This window comes from Purpureocillium lilacinum (assembly GCF_023168085.1).
Source record: "Purpureocillium lilacinum CBS 284.36 DNA, scaffold_2, whole genome shotgun sequence".
In the NCBI taxonomy this organism is placed as follows: domain Eukaryota; kingdom Fungi; phylum Ascomycota; class Sordariomycetes; order Hypocreales; family Ophiocordycipitaceae; genus Purpureocillium; species Purpureocillium lilacinum.
Window position 1 is genome coordinate 839,845 of NW_027072112.1, and position 26,272 is coordinate 866,116.

General features: G+C 58.7%; 8 protein-coding genes across 8 annotated transcripts; 3 read left to right on the forward strand and 5 right to left on the reverse strand.

The window, feature by feature from the left end:
* Positions 1-1,021: 1,021 nt before the first annotated feature.
* Positions 1,022-3,154, forward strand: PLICBS_002076 (uncharacterized protein; the record flags this gene model as incomplete). Its single annotated transcript, XM_018321706.2, has 2 exons — positions 1,022-1,321; positions 1,376-3,154. The coding sequence occupies 2 exons, from the start codon at positions 1,022-1,024 to the stop codon at positions 3,152-3,154; spliced, it is 2,079 nt and encodes a 692-aa protein (XP_018179185.2).
* A 1,905-nt stretch (positions 3,155-5,059) lies between these two features.
* PLICBS_002077 (uncharacterized protein) lies at positions 5,060-5,302 on the forward strand (the record flags this gene model as incomplete). Its single annotated transcript, XM_018321707.2, has 1 exon — positions 5,060-5,302. The coding sequence occupies one exon, from the start codon at positions 5,060-5,062 to the stop codon at positions 5,300-5,302; it is 243 nt and encodes an 80-aa protein (XP_018179186.2).
* Positions 5,303-5,578: 276 nt separating this feature from the next.
* Positions 5,579-7,300, reverse strand: PLICBS_002078 (uncharacterized protein; the record flags this gene model as incomplete). The annotated part of the gene is made up of 6 exons (XM_018321708.2): positions 5,579-6,421; positions 6,473-6,532; positions 6,582-6,860; positions 6,913-6,971; positions 7,031-7,075; positions 7,135-7,300. The coding sequence occupies 6 exons, from the start codon at positions 7,298-7,300 to the stop codon at positions 5,579-5,581; spliced, it is 1,452 nt and encodes a 483-aa protein (XP_018179187.2).
* Positions 7,301-11,775: 4,475 nt separating this feature from the next.
* PLICBS_002079 (uncharacterized protein) lies at positions 11,776-15,165 on the forward strand (the record flags this gene model as incomplete). Its single annotated transcript, XM_018321709.2, has 4 exons — positions 11,776-12,039; positions 12,116-13,513; positions 13,574-14,536; positions 14,623-15,165. 4 exons carry the CDS (start codon positions 11,776-11,778, stop codon positions 15,163-15,165), a joined length of 3,168 nt encoding a protein of 1,055 aa, XP_018179188.2.
* Positions 15,166-15,322: 157 nt separating this feature from the next.
* PLICBS_002080 (uncharacterized protein) lies at positions 15,323-17,710 on the reverse strand (the record flags this gene model as incomplete). Its single annotated transcript, XM_065599949.1, has 2 exons — positions 15,323-15,348; positions 15,661-17,710. 2 exons carry the CDS (start codon positions 17,708-17,710, stop codon positions 15,323-15,325), a joined length of 2,076 nt encoding a protein of 691 aa, XP_065456021.1.
* A 950-nt stretch (positions 17,711-18,660) lies between these two features.
* Positions 18,661-19,660, reverse strand: PLICBS_002081 (40S ribosomal protein eS19; the record flags this gene model as incomplete). Its single annotated transcript, XM_018321711.2, has 3 exons — positions 18,661-19,019; positions 19,108-19,171; positions 19,628-19,660. The coding sequence occupies 3 exons, from the start codon at positions 19,658-19,660 to the stop codon at positions 18,661-18,663; spliced, it is 456 nt and encodes a 151-aa protein (XP_018179190.2).
* Positions 19,661-20,306: 646 nt separating this feature from the next.
* Positions 20,307-21,401, reverse strand: PLICBS_002082 (uncharacterized protein; the record flags this gene model as incomplete). The annotated part of the gene is made up of 1 exon (XM_018321712.2): positions 20,307-21,401. The coding sequence occupies one exon, from the start codon at positions 21,399-21,401 to the stop codon at positions 20,307-20,309; it is 1,095 nt and encodes a 364-aa protein (XP_018179191.1).
* A 3,358-nt stretch (positions 21,402-24,759) lies between these two features.
* PLICBS_002083 (mitochondrial distribution and morphology protein 10) lies at positions 24,760-26,153 on the reverse strand (the record flags this gene model as incomplete). The annotated part of the gene is made up of 2 exons (XM_018321713.2): positions 24,760-25,994; positions 26,057-26,153. 2 exons carry the CDS (start codon positions 26,151-26,153, stop codon positions 24,760-24,762), a joined length of 1,332 nt encoding a protein of 443 aa, XP_018179192.1.
* Between the last annotated feature and the right edge of the window lie 119 nt (positions 26,154-26,272).

Genomic DNA, 26,272 nt, shown 5'->3' on the forward strand with positions numbered 1-26,272 from the left:
TGCTATTAGCTCCATCTATTAAAGTTTTTCTTGCGGCCATAAGCGTGTTTAGGTCGGACAGCGTACGGCGAGACCGTCAATGCACAACCACGGAAGATGAGACATGGCCCCTGAATCGCCGGCCTGTTGATGTTGCCGCATGAGCCTGAATGTCTGCACTTCCAACCGCCTGGACGCAAAAAACAACTCGGCACGACGCAGCTGCCCGGCAAGTTTTGGAATGACTCATGTGCTGCGAGCGACAAGATGTTTGACAGTGGCTTCGGCGTGTCTTCGTGTTTTTGTTGCACTCCTGAGGCGACGACTCAATACCATTTCGGCCTGGAAACGCTTTGCACCCGGTTCTGACGTCTCATATCCTGCGCCTGGCACCAGTCTAGCCGCGACTCTAATTGCAGCGCAACGGCTCGCATTCATTCTTGAGAGCATATTATGGCATCGCGGGCAAATCTACCAGGCTCCAACAGGGCAGAGAGACGCGAAATGCTCATACACAGCGGATTGCCGAAACATGCCTGCGGCGATGAAACCCATCCTGATCAGTTGTGTAGATGGGTATCGTCGCAACGGCACTCAAGCTTGCAGCCGGTTTGACATTGGCCCGGCTGTCCAACTCCCGAGACCATCAAGCTTTTTGCTAAACTTCTTGAGGGCTGCCTCAGAACACGACCCAGACACTGCGCCTGAGGTGATGTTATGCAAGCGCGTTGCCAGCGCCGTCAGGATTACACTATCTTCGGTACCAATCTAAATTCGATTGTTCTTAATGCACGTTTATCCCAACAGTGTTCGAGTCTATCGCGACGCTCTTCGAAGAATTCAACAACATTCACTATAGTACACGTTTGACGCAATGGCAAAACTCGCACTGTTGATGCTTTTGGCCCGCCTGACGGTGGCCAACACATTCCATCAGGACGACATTATCCATTTTCCCAGCAGAGACACCTCCTCATCAACCCCAAACTTCAAAAGAGCGGCTGACCCGTGTGCGGCTATTACTCAAGCATGGGAGGAGCGCATGCGGACTGTTCCCCTGGAGATGCGCCAGGGAAAGCTGCTCGCGCTCGACCTGAGGCCCTCCGTGGCTACTGCGTGCTTAGAGTCCGTTCCGCTCAACAAGCAGAAGAATCTTCAACTTCTTACCTACCTCAAACCATTTTTGGAGCTCCAATCGACTATCGGCATCATCTCGAATCCACCAGAAGAGTACCTGCTCTCTGGTGTGGATTTTCCAGGCGGCATGGACGCTATGCAGAGCAAGCTTGAGAACAACGAGTACAAGTCCCAGACCGAGTTTGTAAATGATCTTATGAGCCTGGTACGTAAGCCCTGAGAGACTGCAGTCGCGGTGAGCTTGATTCTGATGACGCAGATTGTCTCCTTCAATGACAATCATCTCGCCTACAATGCAGCGCTGAACATGGCATTCCGACGGGGTCGCACGGGTATTGCCACCGTCAGGTCAATCTCCTCAGACGGGCTCCAGATGCCCGAAATCTTCTTCGACTCAGATCTCCTCGGACAAGGCAACAAACCCCCGTCGGCAGTCGAGAGCATCGACGGCGTCGAGGTTTCTCTGTTCATGGAGCAGCTGGCTATCGGACTCGAAGGGAGTCCCCAAGATCCCGATGCGCAGTACAACCGGCTCTTTCCCTCGTTGGCAGGAATGACTACCGGCCAGGGCAAAGGAATGATACCGCTCTCAATCTTCGACATACCCGATAACCACACCGTCAAGTTCAAGAATGGAACGTCCAGGGTTGTGTTGAATGAGATTGTCACTCTGAGGGACGTCGACCTTACAGGTATACGCTCTGGCCAAGACTTTCAGAATAAGTTTGAGAGCCCGCAAGGCGTGAAGTTGCCACAGCCACCTGCCTCCAGCCCTACGCAGTCGTCTGCTCCGTCGCCTCCGTCGCCTCCCGCTCCTCAAAGGACGCTACAAGGCTACCCAAAGCCTCTGATCGAACATCCACAAGGCCTAATGTCCGGATACCTACCCGACGGAGAAGGGCTAGAGAATACTGCCGTTATCACAATCCTTGGCTTCACATCTCTCCGTGGGCAGGTATCGTTGAAAGACCCGGCTCAGATCAGCGACCTTTTACGTGGAGCCCGTGACGTTGTCTTCAAGACCGCCGCAGCGGCGAAGCAGCAAGGGCGAGAGAAGCTCGTTATCGACTTGCAAGCGAATGGCGGCGGCAAGTTACAACTTGTCGAGTTTTTGTATCGCTCGTTCTTTCCGGAAGCCGCCTTCGATACCGCTGATCGATACCGTCTTACGGATGGGCTCAAATTTATAGCCCAAGCCGACTACGAATCGTTCGCCGAGAATGATATACAACTGGACGCCCTGCCCATGGGTTTGGATGAGAAGCCAATCACAGACGCCAAGATTTTCTTCAAGGCAAACCCGGTCAAGGGTCAAAACGCGACGACTGCGTTCACGAGCGACAAGACCAAGCAGTACCTAGTCAACCCTGACGAATTCCTTCCCGGTTCCGCTCAAGCAGCGAATGGCGCCAAGGCCGAGGCACCGTGGAAGCCTGAGGACATGGTCATCCTTACGGACGGGCTATGCAGCTCTGCGTGCGCGTCGTTCACGGGCCTGATGGTCCGCAACGTTGGTATCCGCACAGTCGCGCTCGGCGGCCGACCGCTGAGTCTGCCCATGCAGGCTATCGGGGGCGTCAAGGGCGGGAGAGTCAATTCCTTTGCGGAAATAAGAGACCTCTTCAAGCATGCGCGTCAGCAGAGCAACATGAGTGCCGAGGCGAGGCAATTCCTTCAGAGCCACGACAAATCTATACCGAGTATCGGAGACTCACCTCTGCGGCCGCTCGTCGACGAGAAGTTTGGTGGATCAATCAACATACGGAACACGTACACTCTTGATGATCTTGACGGCTTCCCATTGCAGTTCAAGTACAAGGCCGCGAACTGCAGGCTCTTCTACACCAAAGATATGATCCAAGACATTACGGCGACGTGGAACCGCGTGGCGGGCATCGCATTTAGAGGTGCTCCCTGCGCTCCTGGCTCAACAGTGAATAAGAATGGAACAATTGGGTTTGAGACTCCTGGCTTCACCAAGGATGTCAAAAGCCGAGTACGGGGACTTCCCGTGCCAACAATTCCCAACAGAGGATAGGATACATGCTGGCCGTGTGCCCTATAGCTTGGGTGGATGTCTGAGCGCTTGTGAGCGGCGGAACGCACGAGCCAGAGCTTAGGAGCCGTTGGCTAGGGGTTCCGTCACCGGACCAGGCAGGTCGATCGGTCGAATTGCCAATGGCACGAGGGCTTGCGCATGTTTTTTGTACCTTTTGTATTGCTTGGCATGAGTTTACTGAAGCTTGCGTGGCGTATTCAACGGATGTTGCTTGTGCCCGCGCTGCTGCCTGTGACGATGACTCTGCGCTGAGAATGTATGATCAGGCACTGCCAGAGCGCTGATGCACCACAGCTCTCGTCGTAATGCATCCCTCGCGGAGCATTGTCTGGTGCAGCAGAGACGAAAACAAGCCTCCGCCACAAGAAGATGCGCATCCAGCGACGACTCATCAAGATCTGATGATGAACTGTGTCCAAGCAATGGCAGAACATTGCTCCGCGTCGCGAGTAAGCAGCCAAGCTGACCAGGCATTTCACAAATGATTCCAAATGCAACCACGAGCGAGAGCGTAACTACAGTGGCCGTCACGCCGTCGGACGCAGTGACTGAGTCACCCAGGTGCGTGTCCTGCGGACTGGGCTGAAAAGAAGCCCGCCAAATCCGCGACTGTCCCTGTGTGGCGTCCAGTTCCTTGACCTTGTCGCCGCAACGCTGGAGCGTCGCGCGCAGGGCAGCTGACAAGCGCCCCTGGCAGAGTGCGAGTCTCGAGAGGTGTTGCGCTACCCATGTGGAAACGTCCACACAAGGGTCGATCCGCGCGCTGCCTGTCCGCTATGACGGACTGCCGATGAGCTGCCACGTTCCTTAGATCGGTCTCAGGTTCGTCGAGCGACAAATTCCAGTCCCTGTACCATGCGCGTTGCATTGAGGCTCCTTTTCTGTCAAGGCACGCCAGCAGCACTTGTAAAGTGGGTGCGGCCTGCGGGTATGGCTTCCACCGCCGCCCACCAAGCTCGGCCGGGCGATTGTGAGCTTCATCATCGGGCCAAAGTGCGCCTGAGATCTGCTGCGATGCACATGACAGCAACGAGTATTTTTGGCGAACTGTACCACATCGCCGCCTGTTGACGCCACAATCTACTAGCGTCGACTCGTCTGAGGAACTCGAGAAAGGTGCATTCTCGGGCAGATAATACGCAGGTGACGGACTTCACGAAAGAGCCGCGACACCGACGGTCGGCAACTCGTCCCCCCACGTCACTCCGGGAAACGCCACGTCCGCAAGACTAACAAATCGCTTGGGTGGATGGGTGTAAGTCCTTGTATGTACGCCCTATTAGCCTACACATACTAGCCCGCACCAAGTTGCAGTCAACGTGCGATGATCGACTGTCATATAAGTCGGATGGCTGACTTCGCATTCAAGGCAACCGACAATCAGGGCACGGCTTCTCCCACTCTCTCACAATGGTCTTCCCAAACGAGTCTTTTACGGCGCATGGAGGATGCCAATGCAAGGCCGTTCGTTACCGAGTGTCCGTACCGGCTTTCCAGGAGCGTGCATCAGCACCGGGCCTTCTGCCTGGCATGAAGAGCGCGGAGGATGTCCGACTTCCCATGTCAACGGTATGCCACTGCAACAGCTGTCGCGGGGCAACTGGGCAGCTCGCGGCATTCGGGATTGCCTTCGAGAAGGCCCATGTGGAACTGTCCATTGTTACCAGAGCAGAGGCCGAGTCTGGCCTGCCGCTAGACGGAGATAGGCATTGGGCTTCTGCCGTGGCGCTCCTCGACGATCAGGAGCAACTGGAGAAGCTATCGGTTAGCCTGTACGATTCCTCTTCAAGGCGCCGCAAGATTTTTTGCCCCCGGTGTGGGGTTTCTATCGGCCACACTACCGACACGCGTTCTATTCCCCCAGAATGGGGGTGGCCAGATGCCATGGCCATCATGACTCCCACAATTGATCGCGAGTTCCTATCAAAGGATTGGTGGAAGCCCGAAAGGGCCACGTGGACGGCATGTGGCATCCCATGGGTTAGGGACCTGGCGAGAGGCGGACTGAGTGGCCTCATAGAACATCCGCTGGCGTTCCGGGACAAATTTATTGGCGACGATATCGGGGCGGAGCTCGAATTGTTCAAGACTTTGGGGGAGAGCGTCGACATTACCATTTCCCAGTAGAGAGTCTTGGTGGACGGTTCGGTCTAAACAAGCTACTTCAGTATCGTTTCAATATGGTTTTGTGTTAAGCATATGCGGATGCATGCGCGTGACGTGCGAGCAGTGTTTGCTTTGCTGCGTCTATGTAGATGCTGTAACTCGTCTTCTTGGTCGATATGCTCTACCGGCAGCCTGCCCGATTGTCGCCACCGTTGACTCTTAGATCCCAGGGCGATGTGGCCGTAGCAATGTCGACCCATCTCCGTCTAACGACTATGTTTTTTCTTCTTTTCAGGCTCAATACTCAAACCGCCATCTGGGGTCAACATCGCCCTTCCAGTCAGGCGCCTCGCCGACATGCTTCACCTCCTCCGCGATCGCTGCCCGCTGCTCATTCTGCCGCTTCAGCCTACGAGCCAGAAAAAACACCAATACAATGTTCCCGAAAAGGTATGCCAGCGCCATCGAGTGTCCTACCACGAACCGCGGTCCGTCGTTGGCTCGGTACAGCTGCGTGCCCATGACAGCACCCAGGTTGCCGATGCTGATCTGCATCGCGTTCGCCGTCGCGCGCTTCGTCTGACCCGAGACGTTAATTGCCGGCCACGAGAGTACCAGCGCCGTCGCGGGATAAATGCCCGCAGCGGCGAAGAAGGTGCCCAGGTATGATACGCCTGGTCGCGCTGTCGGGTTTGTGTTCGCAAGCAGGATGATGTAGCCTATGGCAGCGACGGCGGCGGAGCCCGCGATAAAGACGGCGCGGCGATGCAGCTTCTCCGAGTAGATGGCGACTGTCAACGTCGTAACGAAGGCGAGTGCGTACGGAGGAATGGTGAGCAGCTGCGCCACGGCAGCGGTGTATCCGAGGTTCTTGATGATGGTGGGGAGGAAAAGCGACAGCGTGTAGAGAGGCAGACTCATGGTGTGGAAGCCGAGGCCATACAACCAGCACGAGGGGTCTCGCGCAGCGTCGAGGACTGCACTCCAGGTGAAGGTCTCGTCGTGTAGGGCGTCGCTGTCGGCGGCAAGACGACTGTGGATGAAGCTCCGCTCCTGCGTCGTGAGGAACTTGGCCGTGGAGGGATAGTTTTCGATGAACCAGTAGGCCGCAACGGCCACGAGCACGGTGGCTATGCCTTCCTGTCTCGACGTCAGCGTTGCCTCTACATTGGCAGTAGTCTCTGCACTTACGAGAATGAAGATCCAGCGCCATCCATTCTCCCAGACTACGCCAGCCATCTTGCCAATGCCCTGCCACTTGTCAGATTGCGCGACTGCTGGGAGGTACTGCTAAACCCACATAGGCGAGGATGCCACCAAAAGCGCCGGCCAGCGACGCTGCGCTGAAGAAGAGCGAAATGCGGTACTGGCGTTCACGTCGCTTGTACCACATGGAGAAGTAAAACACCACTCCAGGGAACAGGCCGCTCTCGGTGACGCCGAGGAAGAATCGCCCGACGAGGAACCCGGCGAGGTTCTGCACGATGCCGAGCAGCGTGGCGACGACTCCCCAAGCAATGGTCAGAGTGGGCAGCCATAGTCGAGGGCTGGTGCGCTTGAGGATGATGTTGCAGGGAATCTAGAAGTATGAGCCTCGTAGACATCTGGGTAGTGAGGCGATACTGAAGTACCTCAAAGAGCACATAGCCAATAAAGTAGACTGTCAGGCCCGTGAGGTATTGGTTGCCAGCTTCAAAGTGTCAGTCAACATGGTCGTGGACGTGGATTCGCGAGCGGAATTCGCCATACTGATGTGCAGGTCGTCCACCATGCCCTCGATGCGTGCGTTGCCGACTGCGATCCTACAAGTCAGCCGTACTGATGCGGCTCGTGAGAAGCCAAGTGTTTGGTACCATTGCTACGGTCCAGAAACGATAGCAGATACAAGATTCCCACGGCGGGGAGGAGCTTGGCATCGAGCTTCCGGAGCAGGGCCTTCTCGTTGACCTCGACGGCCTCGACAGATCCCGCCTGGTCGCTGAGCTCGCTGGGCAGCGATTCTTTCGTTTCCTTCGACATCCTGTGTCGGTTATCCGCGCTTCTGGGGCGAGGTAATAGCACTGGGACCCTTTCCCAGCTTTGCCATCACAGGCAACCTAGCTCTGGGGGAAGAGGCAGCCATCATATAGAGCCCGTGACTGGCAACAAAGGGTCAATTGCCATACCGCGTCGTCGACGTCAGTCCGCCAAGATGTTTCACTGGCATTGCGCAATACTATCCCTGACCGCAGCGGCAGCCACAGCAGTTTAACCAGGCCATGTGCTAGCAGCGTTGCGGTGCTAGCTGCTCTCGGAAGCGTTATCACCAATGTCGCAATGTCGTGCGAGATGATCGTGCTCATCCAACCCTCCAATGACAGTCTCGGTTTTATGGGCCGCAGATCCCCCAAGGTTCGCAAACGACAACGAGAGGTGAGTGAGCGTGAAGGTTTAGCCCACGGTTCTTCGGTATCTGTCGATGAGCGAAGAGCATCAATCGGCATTTTGCTCCATCTCAATGTCGGGTACGTGTTAATTGCGGGGAGTGATCGCTCCTCTGCGCTTTGGTCGACCTCGCGTGGGGCCCAACATTGAATCCATGAGCATCTACACGAAACCTCCATGACCGCCTTTCGGGCATGCCAGGCTGTAGGGCATAATGAATGGTCCAGAACAACTTGGCCCTGGCTTCTTTGATCATCCCTCATCACGTCACCCTCAATCAGCCGGTGGCTGCGTCTTTATTAACCGGTTGGGGCGTACCCTGCCTCTAGTCACTCATGTCTTCTCCATAGCATCAAATGATAGCGTCGCGGTTGGGGTGTCGTCGACCTTCAATTGCAGGACATGAAGCGATTTATTGCTCTTCTCAGGACCAATCCCTTCCTCGTTTTTGGGGGGAACGTAATCGCCTGTCAGCCTGAATCTACAAGTAGATGCATGCATCTCTCGGAGTCTCGTTGTCAGTCCAACCCCAGAAAGCCTCGGCACTTGGCTGCGACCGGTTCACCACTGTATCTGAGGGACCAGAGCTGCGCCGGCAAAGAGTTTCATCGATCGACATGTGTCATATGCCCACGTGGTTTCATGTTGCGCCGATTCTTCGGGTCCCAGCACGACATGTCCCATTTCACACACTAACGTTAGTAGATGATGCCCAGTGCCGAGGCTCCGACGCTACATTCGTACTTATGGAGGACACCGAAACGAAAATAAATCTCACCAAACCGCTCATCCGAAACGCGGCGCATTGCTGCTTTTGTCGCACTACTAATGGCGATTATATTCCGTACATTTTCGGCGACCTCCTATTGTCTTCTAGATCACACCTCTTGTATTGCATCAATTGATGGTCGCTTGGCGCCCGGCGCAACGTAGCACATGCACCAAGTCAAGCTGTCTGCGATATGTCCACCGATCGTCAAGAAACGAATGTCAACCAAGCCGCAAATCCATTTCCCTCCTTTCAGTGTTAGTAACCTACGATCTCTACAAGTATTTTATCGCTACAGGTCTTGTCCTTTGCAAGAACCCAGGCAGCCTCCTCCATTGCCTTGGCTTTACTTCCGTCGAATGATCATCCAAAGGTATACCGTGCCAACGCCGATGGTGCGAGCTTTGTCCGAAATACAAGCTCAAAGGTAAATGCTGCCCATCCAATCAGGCCACGCTGCATGTGTGAATAACGACGCCCCAGCTTATTTAGACTCATGGAAACATGACCGAATCGTCGCGGTCCGCCGGTTCCCCAATCGTAAACGCTTCCGAGCATGCATCACAGAAGCCAAAGTGAACATGAACGGTCGCTCTTCAAGAAGCATGGTGATGACTCGAAAACAGGTCCAGCCGCTCCGCGGAGATCTCCAATGTTGTGAATGAGAGACGAGAAGCCGGCTGATTAATGTCAGCTGGTGAATTTGAGGAGACTGGAGTGAAGACGTTCTGCATCGTTGAGTCGCGGTCGAGACCGATCGAATGCGACCCTGGGATGCGGAGTTTACGTGTATAGCATATGGGTGGGTCCCGAAAAGGGATTCATGCATCTTTCTATACTGCAGATGAAGCGTAGAGGCGTGTTAGACCCCAGGCCCGACAACCGCGTAAATGGGGTAAGTTGCTACCATCCGAGGCGTTGTCCTATCACTCCACAGCTATGTCAACACAGCTCTCAGTCTCATGGAGCTTACAGGGAGAAATATTCTTCAGAATACTATAGTCGTGAGCTCCATTAGTTCCAACCATCAGCCGTTGTCCCGCTGTGGGCATGGGCATGCTATGCACGTTGTCGGGTCGTCGCCCGCTCTCCTTGCATCTGACGTTGCATCCGGCCGTTTCTCACGGACACGAGAATACGATCCGTTGCACTTCTGGCTCGGCGAAAGTCCTTTTCAAGACGTCAAATGCAATCGCGGTTGGCTCAGACGTTACTGATACAACTTGGAGGCGGGGTAACTGCGCGTGTTGACCATGAGAGTCGGCCAGTGTTAATCGGCCAAGGGACTTCAACTTCACTCACGCGTTTGCTTATAGCAAAGACGAATATTTTCAAGAGGCTGGTTGTATTGTGTAGTCATTCGCTGACTTGCTTGGTGTGTGTCCACCATAGGGGTTGGCACTGGGGTTTCCGAGTGGACTCGTGCAGTATTGGCTATAAAAGGACGTGCTATGCCCGCATTGATCGACTCTGGTCGTCAATCAGTCACGACAGCTTTGACACTCTGAAAACATCTCAAAAGTTCTGCACTTGCCTTTGAAGATGCACTTCCTCCATACCGTGGGCTGGGCTGTTCTCCTCGGTAGCTTTGGCGCAGCCGTCGCCATGCCCGAGGCTGAGCCTGGAACTCTCGAAGCCCGAGCCTGCTACTGCGTCGGCGCTCATCAGGGACAGTACTGCGGGTATTGTGCCGAGGTCCGAGGCGATTGGATTGCAGACCACGTCTACGAATGCAACTCTCGTGGCGGCTGCAGCCACTATGGCTATCGTGGCAGTTGCGCCAGACGTCAGGGCCCATGTGGTTAAGTGGAGGCTCGCGCTTCTGTGTCGGTGGAATGAACATGCTTGGGTAAGTGGGATTGAGTTCTCTTGAATGGGTTCATTTCTTACAGCTTCAAGGCTAGTCTTTTCCCGACTTTCGAAAGCAAAACGGCAAGCACTGTTTCAGAACCGCGACATGCTCAAAGTTTGAACGCTGGTCATCGAAGGACTGGCACTCTGTCACTTCCTACATCGTCATGCTTTCTTAAACTTTTGCTCAGCAACACCCTCTCTTTCAGCATCACTAATTCATCAATAAACACCTCTCTGATGAGGAACTGCCACTTGTCCCCGACCCAAGGGTGATGTTGTGCGTGACGAGATCATGTGACCCGATGTGCCTGTGATCCCGCCGTAAATCTTTACCAGTGAGCAACTGTGTAATTTATATTATTTTGAACGGCCTTTTTTCCGCGACTGGGATCTGTTACATGGTATTAGTGGAGGCAGACCAATGAATGAGCTCTCGATGCAGCTGATCCCCTCGTCCTCCAAGCGCAGTTTCCAGACTTCGTGAAGACATATTACCACTACACGTCTTCAGCGGACATATCTGGCTTGGTAATGACAAAGCTGGGTAGAGTGCCGCTTCGCAGGTTAGCCACGGCCAGCCAACTGAACGTGGCAACTCGATGCCTGGCGCAACAAGAACGGAAGCCAAGCAACCTGCCGAAAATTACGGTACCTTGCGCTATGGAGCTGGAAAAGGAAGGCATCTTGAGCCAAGACTTTCCATTGAAGAAAATTCGCTGTGGGCTCTTTCTACGATATTATTTACCCTCTGGCATTCCTCGTCACGACAATAAGTCGCCTCCGAGACACGGCACTGCGCCGCGACATGCCTCTTGGCTTCCCCACAAGGTTTAGCCCAACGGCACTCGGTGTCGGCGGCCACCGAAGGCCCACCGAAACAAACGCCTGTCGTCTGGGCTTCGGGCCTTGGGGCTGCTCTGGCGCCCGCATGCCCGCCCTCCGCCACCACGGCCCCTCCGGCTAGTTGTCGAGGGTCCCCGGTTAGTTGTCGACGGCGGGCGGCGCTCCTCTTTCCAGCAACGGACCCGGAGAAGCAAGCAGCGCCCGCAACTAAGCCCGGCGCCGACAAATTGTCGAGAGCAGCGTGCGGGGAGGCCCCATTGACGCCGTACGGCCACACAAAGGCTGATGGCATTTCCCAAAACGGCATCTAAGCTGCACATGTTGCGCTAGCCGGGGGACCGCCGCAAACTGAGTAACACGGCTTTTGGTGAACCAACTGACGGGCGGAATCTTGGCAAACTTTGGGTTTACATGACAGCTATTTATTTATCCGCTGTCGTGGCCACCTCACACAGTCTTGACTCTTTGTGCCTCGTGAAGTCCATGGCATTGCTGCTTGCTTGTGTCCCTGCTTCGACCCCTCATTTCGCGCCTGCTTCCTCGAGCGACTCTCGACGCATTCTCTCATTGATGGCTCAGTCTACGCCTCGCCACACAAACAGCCATGGAGGCAACAACAAGCACGCAGCCCACGAGCGTGGTGGAGGGCCACATCTCGGGCCAGTCCAACAAGCCGCTTTCTCGGCCGGCTCATAGCCTTTCCGGTGATCAAGTGCTGCAGGAGCTGCAGTCTGATTCCGCGCGGGGCCTCACGGCCGACGATGCCACCCGGCGGCTCGCCGAGATGGGCAAGAACGAGCTGGAGAGGAAAAAGGGTGTCCAGCCATGGGCCATCTTCCTGGAGCAGATATTCAACGCCATGACCCTGGTGAGTTCATCCTCTCTTTGCTGCTTCCTCCGCCCAAGTCACCTGAGCGAAGAGTCTCTGACCGAGCCCGCAACAGGTCCTGCTCTTGGCTCTCGCTGCCAGCTTCGGCATCAAGGCCTGGATCGAGGGTGGCATCCTCGCCGGCATCATCCTCTTCAACATCTTCATCGGCTTCTTCCAGAGCCTGCACGCCGAGAAAACGATCGACTCGCTCCGCACCCTCGGATCCCCGACATGCAATGTGTATCGCGAAGGCGACACCATCAAGATCCAGACCGCCGAAGTCGTTCCCGGCGACATTGTCGACCTCAACACGGGCGACTCGGTGCCCGCCGACATTCGACTCCTCGAGGCCGTCAACCTCGAGGCCGACGAGGCGCTCCTCACGGGCGAGTCGGCGCCTATCGCCAAGAACCCAGCGCTGGTGTTCGACGACGACACCGGCCCCGGTGACCGCCTCAACGTCGTGTATAGCTCCACGATAATCACCAAGGGCCGAGGCCGCGGCGTGGTGTTTGCGACAGGCATGTTCACCGAGATTGGCCTCATTGCGAGTGCGCTGCACGGCGGCCGCGACGAAAAGGACATTGTCGAAGAGAGCAAGACGCCGTTCACCTACGTCAAGCGCTTTTTCAGGGCCATTGTCAAATGGCTCGGAGAGTTCCTCGGCCTTACACACGGGACGCCTCTGCAGCGCAAGCTCGCCCAGCTGTTTCTCTGGCTCTTTGCCTTTGCCATAATTTGCGCCATCGTCGTTTTGGGGGCCAACAAGTTCGACACGCGCCAGGATGTCATCCTCTATGCCGTCACTACTGCCATCGGCACGATTCCCGTGTCGCTGCTGCTTGTCCTGACGGTGACCATGGCCGCCGGGACGAAGAAGATGGTCGAGAGAAATGTCATCATGCGGAACCTGCAGAGCCTAGAGGCGCTGGGTGGTGTGACCAACATCTGCTCCGACAAGACTGGCACCATCACGCAAGGCCAAATGGCTGTCAGAAAAGCCTGGTTGCCCGGCCATGGAACGTATTCTATTGACACGGGCAACGAGGTGTATAACCCGACCGTCGGCAGTGTGTCGCTTCAAGACAAGCAGCCCAAGGATATCGATGCGGAAGAAAAGGGAAGCGGAACGATGCAGTCCATCTCTCCACTCGATGAACCGGGTGCGAAATCCGCGCTGCAATGGTATCTCAATGTTGCCTCACTCGCCAACTTGGCCACGCTCGAGCGGGTCGACGAAACAGCAAACGAGTCTGAGAAGACGGGCGCCACGTGGAAGGCCCGGGGTGCTCCGACAGAAATCGCGATTGAGGTGTTTGCCGCTCGGTTTGGATGGAACCGCATGGAGCTCTCCGAGGGCCCTGAGGCGAAATGGAGTCACATTGCCGAGTTTCCGTTTGATTCGGATGTGAAGAAGATGTCTGCCCTATTTCAGGACGCGCATTCGCAGGAGGCGCACATCTTTACAAAGGTGAGCATCTGGGGGACGGCGCCAGCCATCGCCTTGCCGCCTTGCTAACTCGTGTCATAGGGAGCTGTGGAGCGCGTATTGGATAGCTGCGACCGTATTGCCCAAGGCGACAGCATCGATGTCTTGACGGAAAATATGAAGACGGACATCGTCACCAACATGGAGGCTCTGGCAAGCCAGGGACTGCGAGTCCTCGCCCTAGCTCATAAACCATGCGATCGACCCATCGCCGAGTCCGACTTTGCGCACGGCACCGCCCCCAGTCGAGACTCATTCGAGAAAAACCTCATCTTCCGCGGCCTCATCGGCATCTACGACCCGCCGCGGCCCGAGTCCCTGCCCAGCGTCCGCGCCTGCCAAGGGGCCGGCATCATCGTCCACATGCTGACGGGCGACCACCCGCAAACGGCGCGCGCCATCGCCGCCGAGGTCAACATCCTCCCGCCGCCAGACAAGATGCGCCTGCTGCCGGCCGACGTGGTCGCCTCGATGATGATGACGGCGCACCAGTTCGACGCGCTGTCGGACGAGCAGATCGACGCGCTGCCGCAGCTGCCCCTCGTCGTGGCGCGCTGTGCGCCGAGCACAAAAGTCCGGATGATCGAGGCGCTGCATAGACGGGACAGGTACGTCGCCATGACGGGCGATGGCGTCAACGACAGCCCGAGTCTCAAGCGCGCGGATATAGGTATCGCGATGGGGACGGGCTCGGACGTGGCCAAGGAGTCGTCGGACATTATCCTAACCGACGACAACTTTGCGTCGATTCTCAACGCGGTCGAGGAAGGGCGCCGCATCTTTGATAACATCCAAAAGTTCATCCTGCATGTTCTCGCCGCGAATATTGGGTTCGTCGTGGCGCTGCTCACGGGGCTGGCCTTTAAAGACGATTCGGGGGTGTCCGTCTTCTTACTGACGCCGGTGGAAATCCTCTGGATGCTCATGGGCACGGGAGCGTTTTGCGAGACGGGCCTCGGGTTCGAAAAGGCGGTGCCCGACATCCTCAACCGTCCACCCCACGATGTAAGTATGCAGACGCAAATACAGCCCCTCAGCCCCCTCCCTCCCACTATCTTCACCACACGGCCAGTCGCTAACGTCGACTATAGCTCAAATACGGCGTCTTCAGCCCCGAGTTCCTGCTCGACATGGTCGCCTACGGCATCCTCATGGCGTGCTGCACCATCGGGTCCTTCACCGTCGTGATATTCGGCTTCGACGACGGCAACCTCGGCGCCAACTGCAACAACGAGTACTCGGCGGCGTGCAACGACGTGTTCCGCGCGCGCGCCACCTGCTACACGACCATGACGTGGATCTTCCTGCTCTTCGCGTGGGAGCTCATCGACGCGCGGCGCTCGCTCTTCTACATGCCGCGCGGGTTCCGCGCCTGGGGCATGCACCTCTGGGGCAACCGCTTCCTCTTCTTCTCCGTCACCGTCGTCTTCTTCGTCGTGTTCGGGACGCTGTACATTCCCGTCATTGACCATGTTGTGTTTATGCACACGGGCATTAGCTGGGAGTGGGCGGTGGTGTTTGTTGCGGTGGTGGTGTTTATGCTGGGCGCGGAGACGTGGAAGTGGGCGAAGAGGGTGTATGTGAGGAGGAGGAGTCGCGGGGCGGATGGTGTGCATTGGACGGGCGTTGCGTGAGCATCATCACTTTAAGTGTAGAGACATAAGCGACGCATAGCAGGGTAGCCAGGGTCATATTCACTGCATTGGGCATCAACTCGTGTGTTCAGAGTGATGCTTGGCGAAGTAGGTCAAGCAAAACACCCAGGGCAACAAGACATGGAGCTGACGACAACTACAACATGGTGAACCCACGGTACTCTCATGTCGCGCATCGGTATATTCCACGTGCGCGAGAAGGAACCGCGGGAAGAACACGCAACGTGCAGGAATGGCATTTACATGCACCAGCATTGATCAATCCTAAGTCTTCTCAGCGCATTCACCCTCGACAGGCATCTCCGCGCGTGCTCCCCTCCCACGCCCGCTCCCGTCCCTGTCCTCCGGACCCAGCCCTTGTGCCTCGGTCTCCTCCCAGCGCATCGCCAAGCGTACGAGCACGGCTTCTGCCATGCATGCCGCCGCTCCTCGTACCCTCCACTCCGTTTGCGCCCTTCGGGCCATGACAGGCACCCGCCTCCCTCCTGGCAACCGTCGGGCTCGCCATCTCGTCCATCTCCCAAATGTCCTCCTCGCCGTCGACGTCCATCATCCACGCCGGGGGCCGCGTCTCGGGCGTCGCAGGCAGCGGCTTGTTTACCTCCCTCATCCTCATCTGCGCGCGGGCCGCACGTCTGTCATGTGGCGTAGTCTTTCCGTTCGACGGGTCCTGCGCATCAGATATGTTCGTTCCGTCCTTGCCGTCTCTGGGCCGTCCCGTGTCGAAAGGGCGGTCCGCGCGCCGGAGAAGAAGCATGCGCTTCGCAAAGTCGACTATCGCCGTGCGCACCGCACGCCAGGCTTCTTCCCCCTGTGCTGCTGATGCTTCGCCCTGCCTCGAGGTTGCATCAGCCATGTGTCCATGAGGAGAGATAGACGTCGTCGTCGTCGTCCGGGGGAGTTGGCCCACGCAGTAGGCGAGCCCGTCGAGGTACGCGGCCATGTACGCCGCGCGCGTGTCCTCGTCTATGCCCCTCCGCCCGGCGGCGTTGTTGTCGTCTGTGCAACCATCTTTCTCCACACCCGAGGCTGTTCCCTCGCTCGTGAGGTCACATACTGGCGCTTCTGTCGTCTGCGGCTCCCCCGTAAGGTCGATACAGCACCGCGACGCCGCCCCAGTAAGGTCCACCACGTCGAGCATCTGCACGTCGTCTGGCTGCTGCTGTCTCTGGGCGCTAGCAATGCCACCTCCGTTCTGGCTGTCTCTCATCAGGACGTCTTCAAGGTTCCCCATGCTTCCTCCAACACCCTGAAGTGCAGCCGTCCTCGACGCTGCTGGGTTCGGCTCCCGGACGAGACCGCCGCCGCTGCCGCCGCCGCCACCACCACCAGCCCTCGTCTCATACACCACGTGTGTCAATCTCTCCCGCCAGATCAGATCGATCCTCACGCCCGTAACCTCGCTCAGCCTCTTCACAAACGCCCCGCACGGAACACAATTCCGCCTCGAAAAGTACACCTCCAGCCTCGGCCGCGAGCCGTCGTCCCAGCGCACCTCGCGCAGGCGCGCCAGCGTAGCGAGATCGAGACTGCGACTTGCCTCGCACCCCGTGTCAGCACCCCGATGCCGAGGGGGCTCAGGGCCAGGCCGTTTGTTGGCACTAACATTACGGATGGTATTGTTGCTGCCGCTGCTGCTCCCACTGTCGCGTTGATGTCGACGCCGCGACGGTAATGGTGATGACTCCCGGTACAGCCCAAATACATGCAGCAGCGCGTACACCCCATGCGTCGCGAGCTTGACCTCGACATGCGACGCGAGGAACACCCCCCTGAGGCGCTCCCGCGCTCGCTCGTCCAGCTGTCCCTCCCGCAGCCCCATCGTGTCAAACGGCCGTTCCGTCCGCAGGCCGAGCAGCGCGGCGAGCGCCACCGCCCGGCGTGTCCACCTCCCGTTGGGCAGTGCACCCGGCGTGGGGTCCAGCATGTCGCCTGTCCGGCCGGCGCCGTGCCCGCTCTCTGCCCAGACCAGCACCGTGCGTTGCTGCTGCTGATGCTCTGGAGAACCACCGTTACTGTTGCCGATGTCATCACGGCCGCCGCTGCTGCCGCTGCTGGTGTCGCCACCACATGTCCGCACCAGGGCCAAGAACCCCGTCGTCTTGCGGTGCAGGCCCTGCGCGATGCGTCCCGCGCTGAGGTGCCTCCTCGCCCTCTCGTGCGTAAACGTGAAGCTCAGCCCCGGGCCCAGGACATGCACGCGCAGACTCGCGTCTCGCGTATCCACAACGTGGTAAAAGTAAAACTGCGGCTCGGTTGATCTGAATCGCGAGTCAAAGGTCGGGAGGTGGGCGAGAGGCGGGGGGATAGGTTGTGGTCGCCGCGTGAAACTGCTGCTGGGCGTATCGTCTCCTCCATCGTTGTCTCTGTCGGTATCGGTGTCGGTGATGTCGGTGTCGGTGATGTTGGGGTTAGTGTTGGGGCTGCTAGTGCTAGTCGTGCTAGTGGTGTTGATGGGGGTCGGGATGCGAGCGTTCGGCGGTGTGTTGTAGTAAAAGACGCGGAGGCCGGAGGATGATGCCATGGTGGTGTCGTGGAGGATTTGGTGCAACGTTGGTGTACTTGCCCGATTCGGAAACGGGCGAGTCGCAGCGCCGGTGCAGCACAGCACGCTGAACTCCGACGCCGTTCTAGCCTCCCAACAGAGGACAGGGCTGCAGCATGCAGATAGAGCACGGTGAATCCCGGGCCTTTAGCGAAGAAGATGGAGATCAGAGGGCAAGTCGCTCGTGCTCGTGAACTGTTGTTGATGCTTCAGGTCAAGTTTGTACCCCATGGAGCAAGAGGCTGGAGGTTGCGTCGTTGGTGCTTTGGTGCCCCGAGCCGCGCGCCGGGGTGATGACTTTCGGAGAACACAGGTCGTGGGCAGCGAGCGGGAAGACTCTGGACTCAAGACAGTAGTTAGGTAGATGGTACGGTGGCTGCGCATGTGCTGCAATGAAGCACCTGGCTCGCACCGGGATGTCAGGCGGCGACCTCCATGACACCGCCGAGGGTACCGAAGCGTGGGATGAAGGGTTCAAGAACCCCAGAGTGGGAGGGCACGCTGTATTGAGGAGATAAATGTGCGATATGATCGCCAGCTGTGAGGATGGTGGCCAGCTGTCCGAGCACCGTGGTGATGATGTTGAGCCACCAAGTTCGAAGCCCAGGGCTCTGACACCACGTGCCGGTTGGGCGAAATGCCAGGCGAATCGAGTCGGCGTTCACCATAGCAGGTGCTGCAGCACGATTACGACTTCATCAATCACGACGGACGTCACTTCTTGCACGACCAATGACAGAAGAATTGGCGGACGGGCCCAAGTGAACCGAATGACCCAGTGGGAATCTCATTCATACATCACAGAAAATCTAGACCGTACGCCCGTTTCATGCCGTCCCAAAAGACTTGGTTTGCTCCGCTCTTTTTGTAGCCACCCCTCCTCATCATCGTCGTCTGGAAAAACGAAAAGCCACGCACAAGGCGCGCGCTTACTCGTCGTCCTCCTCCTCCTCCTCGGCCTCGGCCGTGGTCTGGGCGATACGGTCCAGATCACGCTGGCCAGCCTGGGTGATGCGGCGGCCGCCCTTCTCCTCGTCCTGCTCCAGGACGCCAATCTTCTCGAGCGCCTGCATGACCTTGCGGTCGACGGAGCCGGAGGCGTCGACATGCTTGGAGGGCCGGCTGCCGCGGTTCTTGGCGGAGCCGTGGACCTTGCGGAGGCGGCCGACACCGACGGTCTTGCGGAGGTAGACGTGGCGAGCGACGGACGCGGCGCGGACGTAGAACCAGTCAATGTCCTGGGGGGGGAGCTCCTTGGCGGGGCCGGTCTTGACGGTGTCGACCCAACCTGCAGTGGTGGCGGACGTCAGCACATCAAGCAAACAATTGACAAGACGCGGCCACCAGAGTAGCAGAGAGATTAGAGGCAAACGTACCAGGGATGGGCAGCTTGCCCTGACGCTTCAGGAACGCAGCATAGGCGTTGATGAACTTTTGCGCCTGGCGAAACCAAAACCCATTAGCAAATTCCGTCTTCAGAAGTCTTGCGACTCCCTCGCGCCTGCTCATCGATCCCAATTGTTTCGGTGCCAGTCCAGCGTCTGGTCAGCTCCTGGAGGGGGTCGGCGGCGGCCCGGCTGCGTGGTGTCGCGCCACGTCGTGCTGCGCTGCGCCGACGTCTCGACTAGAGGGGCCGTCAAGCGCAGCGATTAAGACCGCATTATCGAGTGCGTTTAGCCGTCGCAGCCTGGGAGCGCCGCAAACCCCTCCATTCGCCGCAGTCGTGGAAGCCCATTGTCCGCATGGGGAAGATTCGCCAAGTCGTCGAGGACTCGATTTTTTCGTCGGTCGCGATATGGGAGATGTGTGGGATGATATTTTTCTGCCCGGCCAGCCGGGGAGCGAAACGCATCCCCGGCTGCCTTTTAGGAAGTCTTGCGTTCAGGGAGGACCTACATCGACGTCGCGCACGGTGATTCCGCCGGCCATTTTGAAGGTGGTTTTGGGGGTGAAGGGGAGTTGGGTGAGGATGTGCGTTGAAGAGGACTTGTCGAGGCGTGAGGACGGACAGGATGGGACTTGGGGTGCGGTCGTGAATCTGGCTGGGTGGAGGTGGTCAACTTTTCGCACTAGGGTTTTTGGCCCTAAGAGTGTGGGCCTGCAAATGCAGCGAGGTTTGTGCGCTGACTAAGACTCTCCGCCGGGACAGTGTATCGCACCGCACAGAGGGTTATGGCACTGTGCGGCCGAGTGGGGCCGAGGAGTTCCACCAGCGGCTCTCCGGTTTGGCGACGCCTTCCGGAAAGCCTCACGGGTGTGCCGTGAACCGGGGCCCGAACAGCACATCCTGACTGCAATCTGCCACGTCATTTCACCTCTCGCGACTCGAACAGGACATCTCACGCACAGATTACAGCATCACTCGCGGTGCAGCCACACTTCTAGGACATGGCATCTCCTCTTGCGACAGACGGATGACTCGTTGCTTAGTGAATTCATATTAAGCATGATGCGCTCTGGCGCTCTATGTCGAGAGTATTCAATCAAGTACAGACGCCGGGTATGAGTATCCAGTCAAGACACCATAACGTGCAGCCATTTCAAATCGCTTTTTCAGTCGTTTCATTCCAATCCTCTACGCCCACTTGGCCAGCAGCGACATGACCGCCACGCCAAACGCCACGCAGCCAAAGGCAAACAACTGGATCTTGAGCGGCGAGCGGCGCATGTGCGGGTTGAACATGAACTCGTGGGCTAGCAGCTCCACCAGGCCCGTGTACATGAGGATGCCCGCGCTGATAGAGTCGAAGATGCCGTTGACCAGCTTCTGCGTGGCCGCATTATTAGGCTTTGCGCCGATGCCGGCGGCAATACCGACGGGCGTCGAGATGGCGAACCCCAGCGCGAGCACGTAAGGCACCCATTGCCTGTTCTTGGGCCAGGGCGCGACGGCGAGCCGAGAGCCCAGACCGAGACCCTCAAACATCTGGTGAAAGACGAGGACGATGAGCAGGATGACGAGTTCGTCGGTGCCTGTCGTGCCGAGGGTGAGGCCGATGAAGATGCTGTGGAAGACGACGCCGAACTCGAGAATAAAGATGGCCGTGAGCTGGCCAACGATGCCGCCCGTGTCGCCGTCCTTGTGCTCGTGGCGGTGCGCCATGTGGTCCTCACCGCCCGGAGGGTAGCTCACGTCGTCAGGGGGCCCCGGGATGGTGGTGCCGCGACCAGTCTCAATGTCGTCGACGTGAGGACAAGGCTGCGTCTGAGGGACCGAGTTCTTGGCAGGCTTCTTCAGAGCCAGAATCTCGTTGGTCGGGTCCGTCTCTGAGTCGGAGCCGCCACCATGGGAGTGATCGTCCTCGTTGCTGTAGTGAGACGCCAACAGCTCGACAAAGAACATGACCATGACGGTCATCAGGCCAATGACGAGGGCCCAGGGGTAGTCGCCCAGCCAGCGCTCCGTGACACAGGGATCGCCAAGCTGGTCGATGGCCGGGTCGAGGAGATGCATCCAGGCAGTGGCAATGATGACGCCCGTACCAACGTATTTGCAGATAAAAAAGGTAAATTTGGGTACGTGCATCTTGGTCTGGCGCTGCAGCAGGACGGGGGCGAGCGCGCCGAAGATGGAGGCGACGAGAATGATGAAGATGGCACCAATGCGCAGTCCTTGGCGCCCGAGATCGACGGCCTCGCCATCGCAGCTTTGGGGATCCTCGTCGGCCATGGCGACGTCTGGGGGAGCGAGTGTTGGGCTGCACGGGGGTACCGAGAAGGGGTTTCAGCGCGCGTCACTGGCGATGAGCCTCCAAACAACGCTGTCGTCGGGTCCTGGACCAAAGCTCACGTCCTTGAAGGCGGCTTCCCGGGGATGGATGTGACAAAGGGCGTTGGCGTTTTTGAGCTGAAGCGGCGCGCAAACCAGCTATATAACACAGGAAGCAGCCAACAGCCTCGGGGATGTGGCGGGTGACTATACCCGAAGGTACGAAATGGTGGTGAATAACGTGACGGGCTGGGCAACCTTGATGGCCAGGTCGTCTTGTCGTCCGGTCCACTAGGCGCGCTTCCGCTACGAGGAGATGCAGGAAGCTGGGGTCCCGACTTGGCCTCTAGGCAGCTTTCAGGAAAGCACGCTGGAGTGGCCGGATGTGAGATGCCGAGAGATGCAGCGGCGCGGTTCCTCGAGGCCAAGAGATCCAATGGCTTGGCCGATGACGGGAGAGGCCAGGGGCGCGATATCAAGGACCTGACGATGAAGAATCCTGGCCCAACGTCTGATGACACCCTGATGAAGCCGGCCCAAGACGACTTGGAGGACGCAAAGGGACCAGTGAACGGAGCGCCGAGTGGACTGTGAGGGCGGCCGGCGGCTCTGAGTGGTGTGACGCCCGAGACGCGGCGGCGGTGATACAATGATCTGGGCCAAAGGCTTCCCCGTCGTACAAAACCCCAGGGCAAGGGACCGAACCAGGGGGTGTGAGTCTGTGAGAGGGGGGCACAGAATCGATAAAAGCGCCTGGACAATGCTTCGTATGGTCGCGTAAATTTTTTGTGACGCCGCTAGGGATGACAGCTGCACGGCAATGTACGAACCAAGCAGGAGGGTTGCAGCCGAGGGGTGAGGAGAGAGAAAGAGGCCGAGACGGGGGGGAGCTCGAGGATCGATGATGCCAACCGGGGGGGTGAGGAAAGAGAATTTCAGGACAGGACAAGATGGGACGAGGTGGGAACGGGCAGGAGCACGCCTGCACGCAGCAGCATGGGGTGCAAAGACCAGCAGCGCATCGCCGGCGGGCGGCGGGCGGGCGGTGGTGGATTTGCGATTTCGACGGACGTCCCGACTGGCGACTGGCGGCCCCCGCAAACGGCCCGCGAGAACCTTGATGGACAGGACGACGGAGGGCAGACCTCCCGCCCTCTCAGGCTCTCGCTCTCACTCTCACTGACGAGCTCACGCACGCACGATTACTGCACTGCTCGGGAAAAAGGCTACCACCACCACCACCAACATGGGCCCGAGCTAATGACGAGGCGGGCCCGGCCCTGTTTAGCAGCAGCGCGTTATCTGCGGTTCCATCGTGGTGTGCAGAGGCACAGTACCTGGCACGTACGTAGTGTGAGAGGTCACCATCCACAGCCAAGGGTTCAGTTGTCTCGGTCCGTCCGTCGCACGACATGCGCGGGCACGGCGTCAGCGCTCGCTGCTCTCTGCTTCTCTGCCCACCTCTCTGCGCCGATGAGGCTCGAGCACGGCCGCCGCCGCCGAGGGGCCGCATGCGGCTGCGGTCTGACACGACACGGCAGGCTGGTAGGTAAGAGCTGAGGAGGGCGCACGGCCCTTGAAACCAGCTCGGCCCCATTGGAGTGATGAGAATTCGGAAGTATACTTTGCTCTGAACTGGATCTCCTGGAGTACGGTTGTGCAACGTGCGACGCCTCGCTCGCTCGCTCGCTCGCTCGCCCGCCCACCTGGGGCTTAAAAATACCAGAGACAAATATCCAATCCATCCGACGTTATCAGGGCAAGCAAACAAGCAGCGCGAAAAAAAAGGTTGGATCATCGCGGCGCCCATTGGCCGCGGGCGCAGGCGCCCACCCCCCAAAGGACCTGGGGCGCCCAAACGGGCCGCCGGAAGCGGCAAGGTGGGCTGGCCATCAAGGTTCTCGGGAGTCGCCAGGCGCTGAGCATCCAAAAGCCCCCCGCGGACAAACCAACAACCAACGCTGCCCGCATCCAGCTCCTCAGCCAGCCGGCCCAGAAGCCTCGCGCCGCCCTCGCTGGACCTAGCTTTTGCGAGTTGGCGCCATCATCAGCTCGGGCGGTGCAATCGCTGGCGGCCCCTCGTTCCTACGGGCAGGGGTGGAGATGTCCGCGACTTCTTCCCAGAGCGCGCCGTCCAACAAGCTCGATACGAACCGCCAACACCGCTGTTGGCATTGAGTTGAGTTGTGCGTCTCCGAGGCTATTTCCACGTGCAGGGTCGTCGCCGCACTCTATTTGTACTTGGTAAGCATCATATCATCATCGTCAGTCCACCCATCAGATAACGGGGCCGCGGGGCTCGCTGCACCGCACCGTGCTGTACAAGACTTGTCTTGGCAGGGCCGCCGTCGTGCGTCACGATTCACTCGCAGTCGTGCCACCCACCACATGGCTTCCCGTATTTCATATCCCTCATGGGTGGCTGCGTGTCTCACAGTCCGAGACGCGCAGCTCCTGAATCCAGGGACCGTATCAGGACGGACTGGGCTGTACGAACTTCGAAGCACAGGGTATTATGTACTACAGAAAATATCTTCTGTCGCCTGCGCTCGTAATGCGCCCAGGTCGACACCAAGTGCCTCATGGTCTCACTGGAATTGCACTTGTGATGGCGGACAATCTCGTCTTCACAGGCGATATATTCTGTCTCTCCCTCATACCCTCTCATCAACCCCCAGCTCGTAGCCTCGGCCCCCACCGCCCAACAGCAAACACGCATAAAACCCAGGTCATGCGTGCTCGCAGCTCGCGCACGAGAGGAAAACGCATCATGTGTTGGTCTAAGATGTAATCAAGGGAGCCATCCCACGCAGGGTCATGTCCGCGTGCCATGTCCATGCCTCGGCTACAGCTGCCTCAAGTAACCTCCCAAGGGGGGCTCCTCCAGCTCTTGCACGAGCACGCACATAGGGCACAGACCATTGTGCAGCCAACAGTACCTACTGTAAAATGTATTGGCAAACATTGCTTCGTACTGTACTCCGTGTCTCGAGAGAGGAGTCGTCTACTCGTAGTACTCCGTAGTCAAGCCAGAGGCTCTGCTCGTTCGCGTCAACCCAGGCAGGCCCCGAATCAGCTCTCCCTAGTTCGTACAACCAACACCACGCAGCCCACCGCCCGCCGTCGCACCGCAGCTGCCCGTCCCCCACCACTCACTCCATCAACATCTAGCGTCATGCGTGCTGCCTGTCCAGGGCCATCGACGCTCCTCGCCACGTTGTCTCCGTCCATCAAGGCAGGGAATCCCTTCGCGCTAGGCATGCTAACCCTTGCAGCGTCCGCCGGCCCGTCGCAGCAGCTGCTCGTGCTCGCGCGCGCGCTACGACGAAAACTGAATCTCCAGCCCGAGCGTCCGGAACGGCTTATCCAGCTTGCGCAGGTCGATGCCGCTCCCGAGGCTGAAGAGCAGCGACTTGACCCGCCCCTCCCAGAGGACCCCGATGCGCAGGTTCTGGTCCAGCCGCGCCTTGAGCACCCCGGCGTACTCTTCCTCATCCGACCCGCTGCCGCCGCCGGGTGCGCGTCCCGCGTGCCTGCCCTGTCCCGCTGTCGGTTGGATCGGCTCCTGGCTTGGCACCGGCGCCGGCTGCGGCTCCGGCGCCGGCACGACCAGCGTCGGTGGCTCGTCCAGACGCCATTCCAGCTTGGCCTGGAAGCTCCGAGTCGGAAGCTTGACCTCGTCGTTGTCGAGAACAGGTCGTCGGAACGGCTTCCGCCAGAGCTCCATGCCCACGGCCCATCCGCTCTCGTAGCTGAAGATGTTGAACTCCATGCGCGTCGCTAGGCTGCAGTGCTTGCCCGCCACCACGGCGTAGCTCGCCGCAATGTTGCCCATCAGCGGATTCAGCGTCAGCGTCGCGCACAGCGGCGTGCCTTTGTGCGCCGGGAGCGTCGCGAACCGCGCCCCCAGGCTGACGCCGCCCGACTTGTTGAGCGTGCCGTAGTAGATTTCGCCGCCGGTGCTGAATCGGCCGTATATCCGCTCCCGCTCGCTGCCATTCCCGTCGGTGACGTTTGCAGGCGCGGACGCCTCGGCGTCGCCGCCAAAGTTGTAGATGCCCCGGAATCCCAGCAGCCCGCCGTCCGACGACGCGAGGCCTTCTAGCGCATATCTGCCCGTGTCGTACTGCGCCAGGCCGAGCGCTGTTCCACCATCTCTGAGATGCTGTGCCGACACGGCGCTGAACTGCAGCTGCAGCGCCGGGGATATCCGCCTCACCACGAGGGCTTCCAGCTGCGACCGCGGCAGGTAAAGTCGGCCGTAGAGCAACGACGGCTGCGGCGCCAGCGCATTGGAAAGGGTCCGCGCAATCGGGTCGGCGGGTCGTGGTGGCAGCGGCGAGAGCGGCCGGTACGAGCGCAACAGCTCCGGCAGCGACACGCTCTCCGACTGCGGTGTGAGCAGGACACGCAGTGGCTCGGACGAGAAGAGGTACGAAATGGAGCCGTCGACGACGCCCACCGAGCCGAGCTGATATGACGTCGCAAAGTTGGGGCTTGCGAGCGAGGACAGCGTCAGCCGCAGGCCGCGCGGGGTCGGGAAGTCGAGGAGCGCTGCGAGGAGGTCAGCGGCCGGCAACGGACCGAGGACGATGGCCGTGGCAGGGGGCAATTACCATCAGAGGTGGCGTTCAGCGCGGCATACGTGTTGTCGCGCCGCCAGCCCGTCGCCTCGTAGAACGCGCTGTGGACATAGTCCATGAACTCGCGCATCTCTGGCGCGCGGTTATCATGCCGCTGAACGAGACGCGACTGTGGTTGGGGTTGAAACAGGGGATGGTTGTCGCCTGCCCAGCCTTCGACGTCAGCAGCTTCGGCAAAGCTTCGGCGGG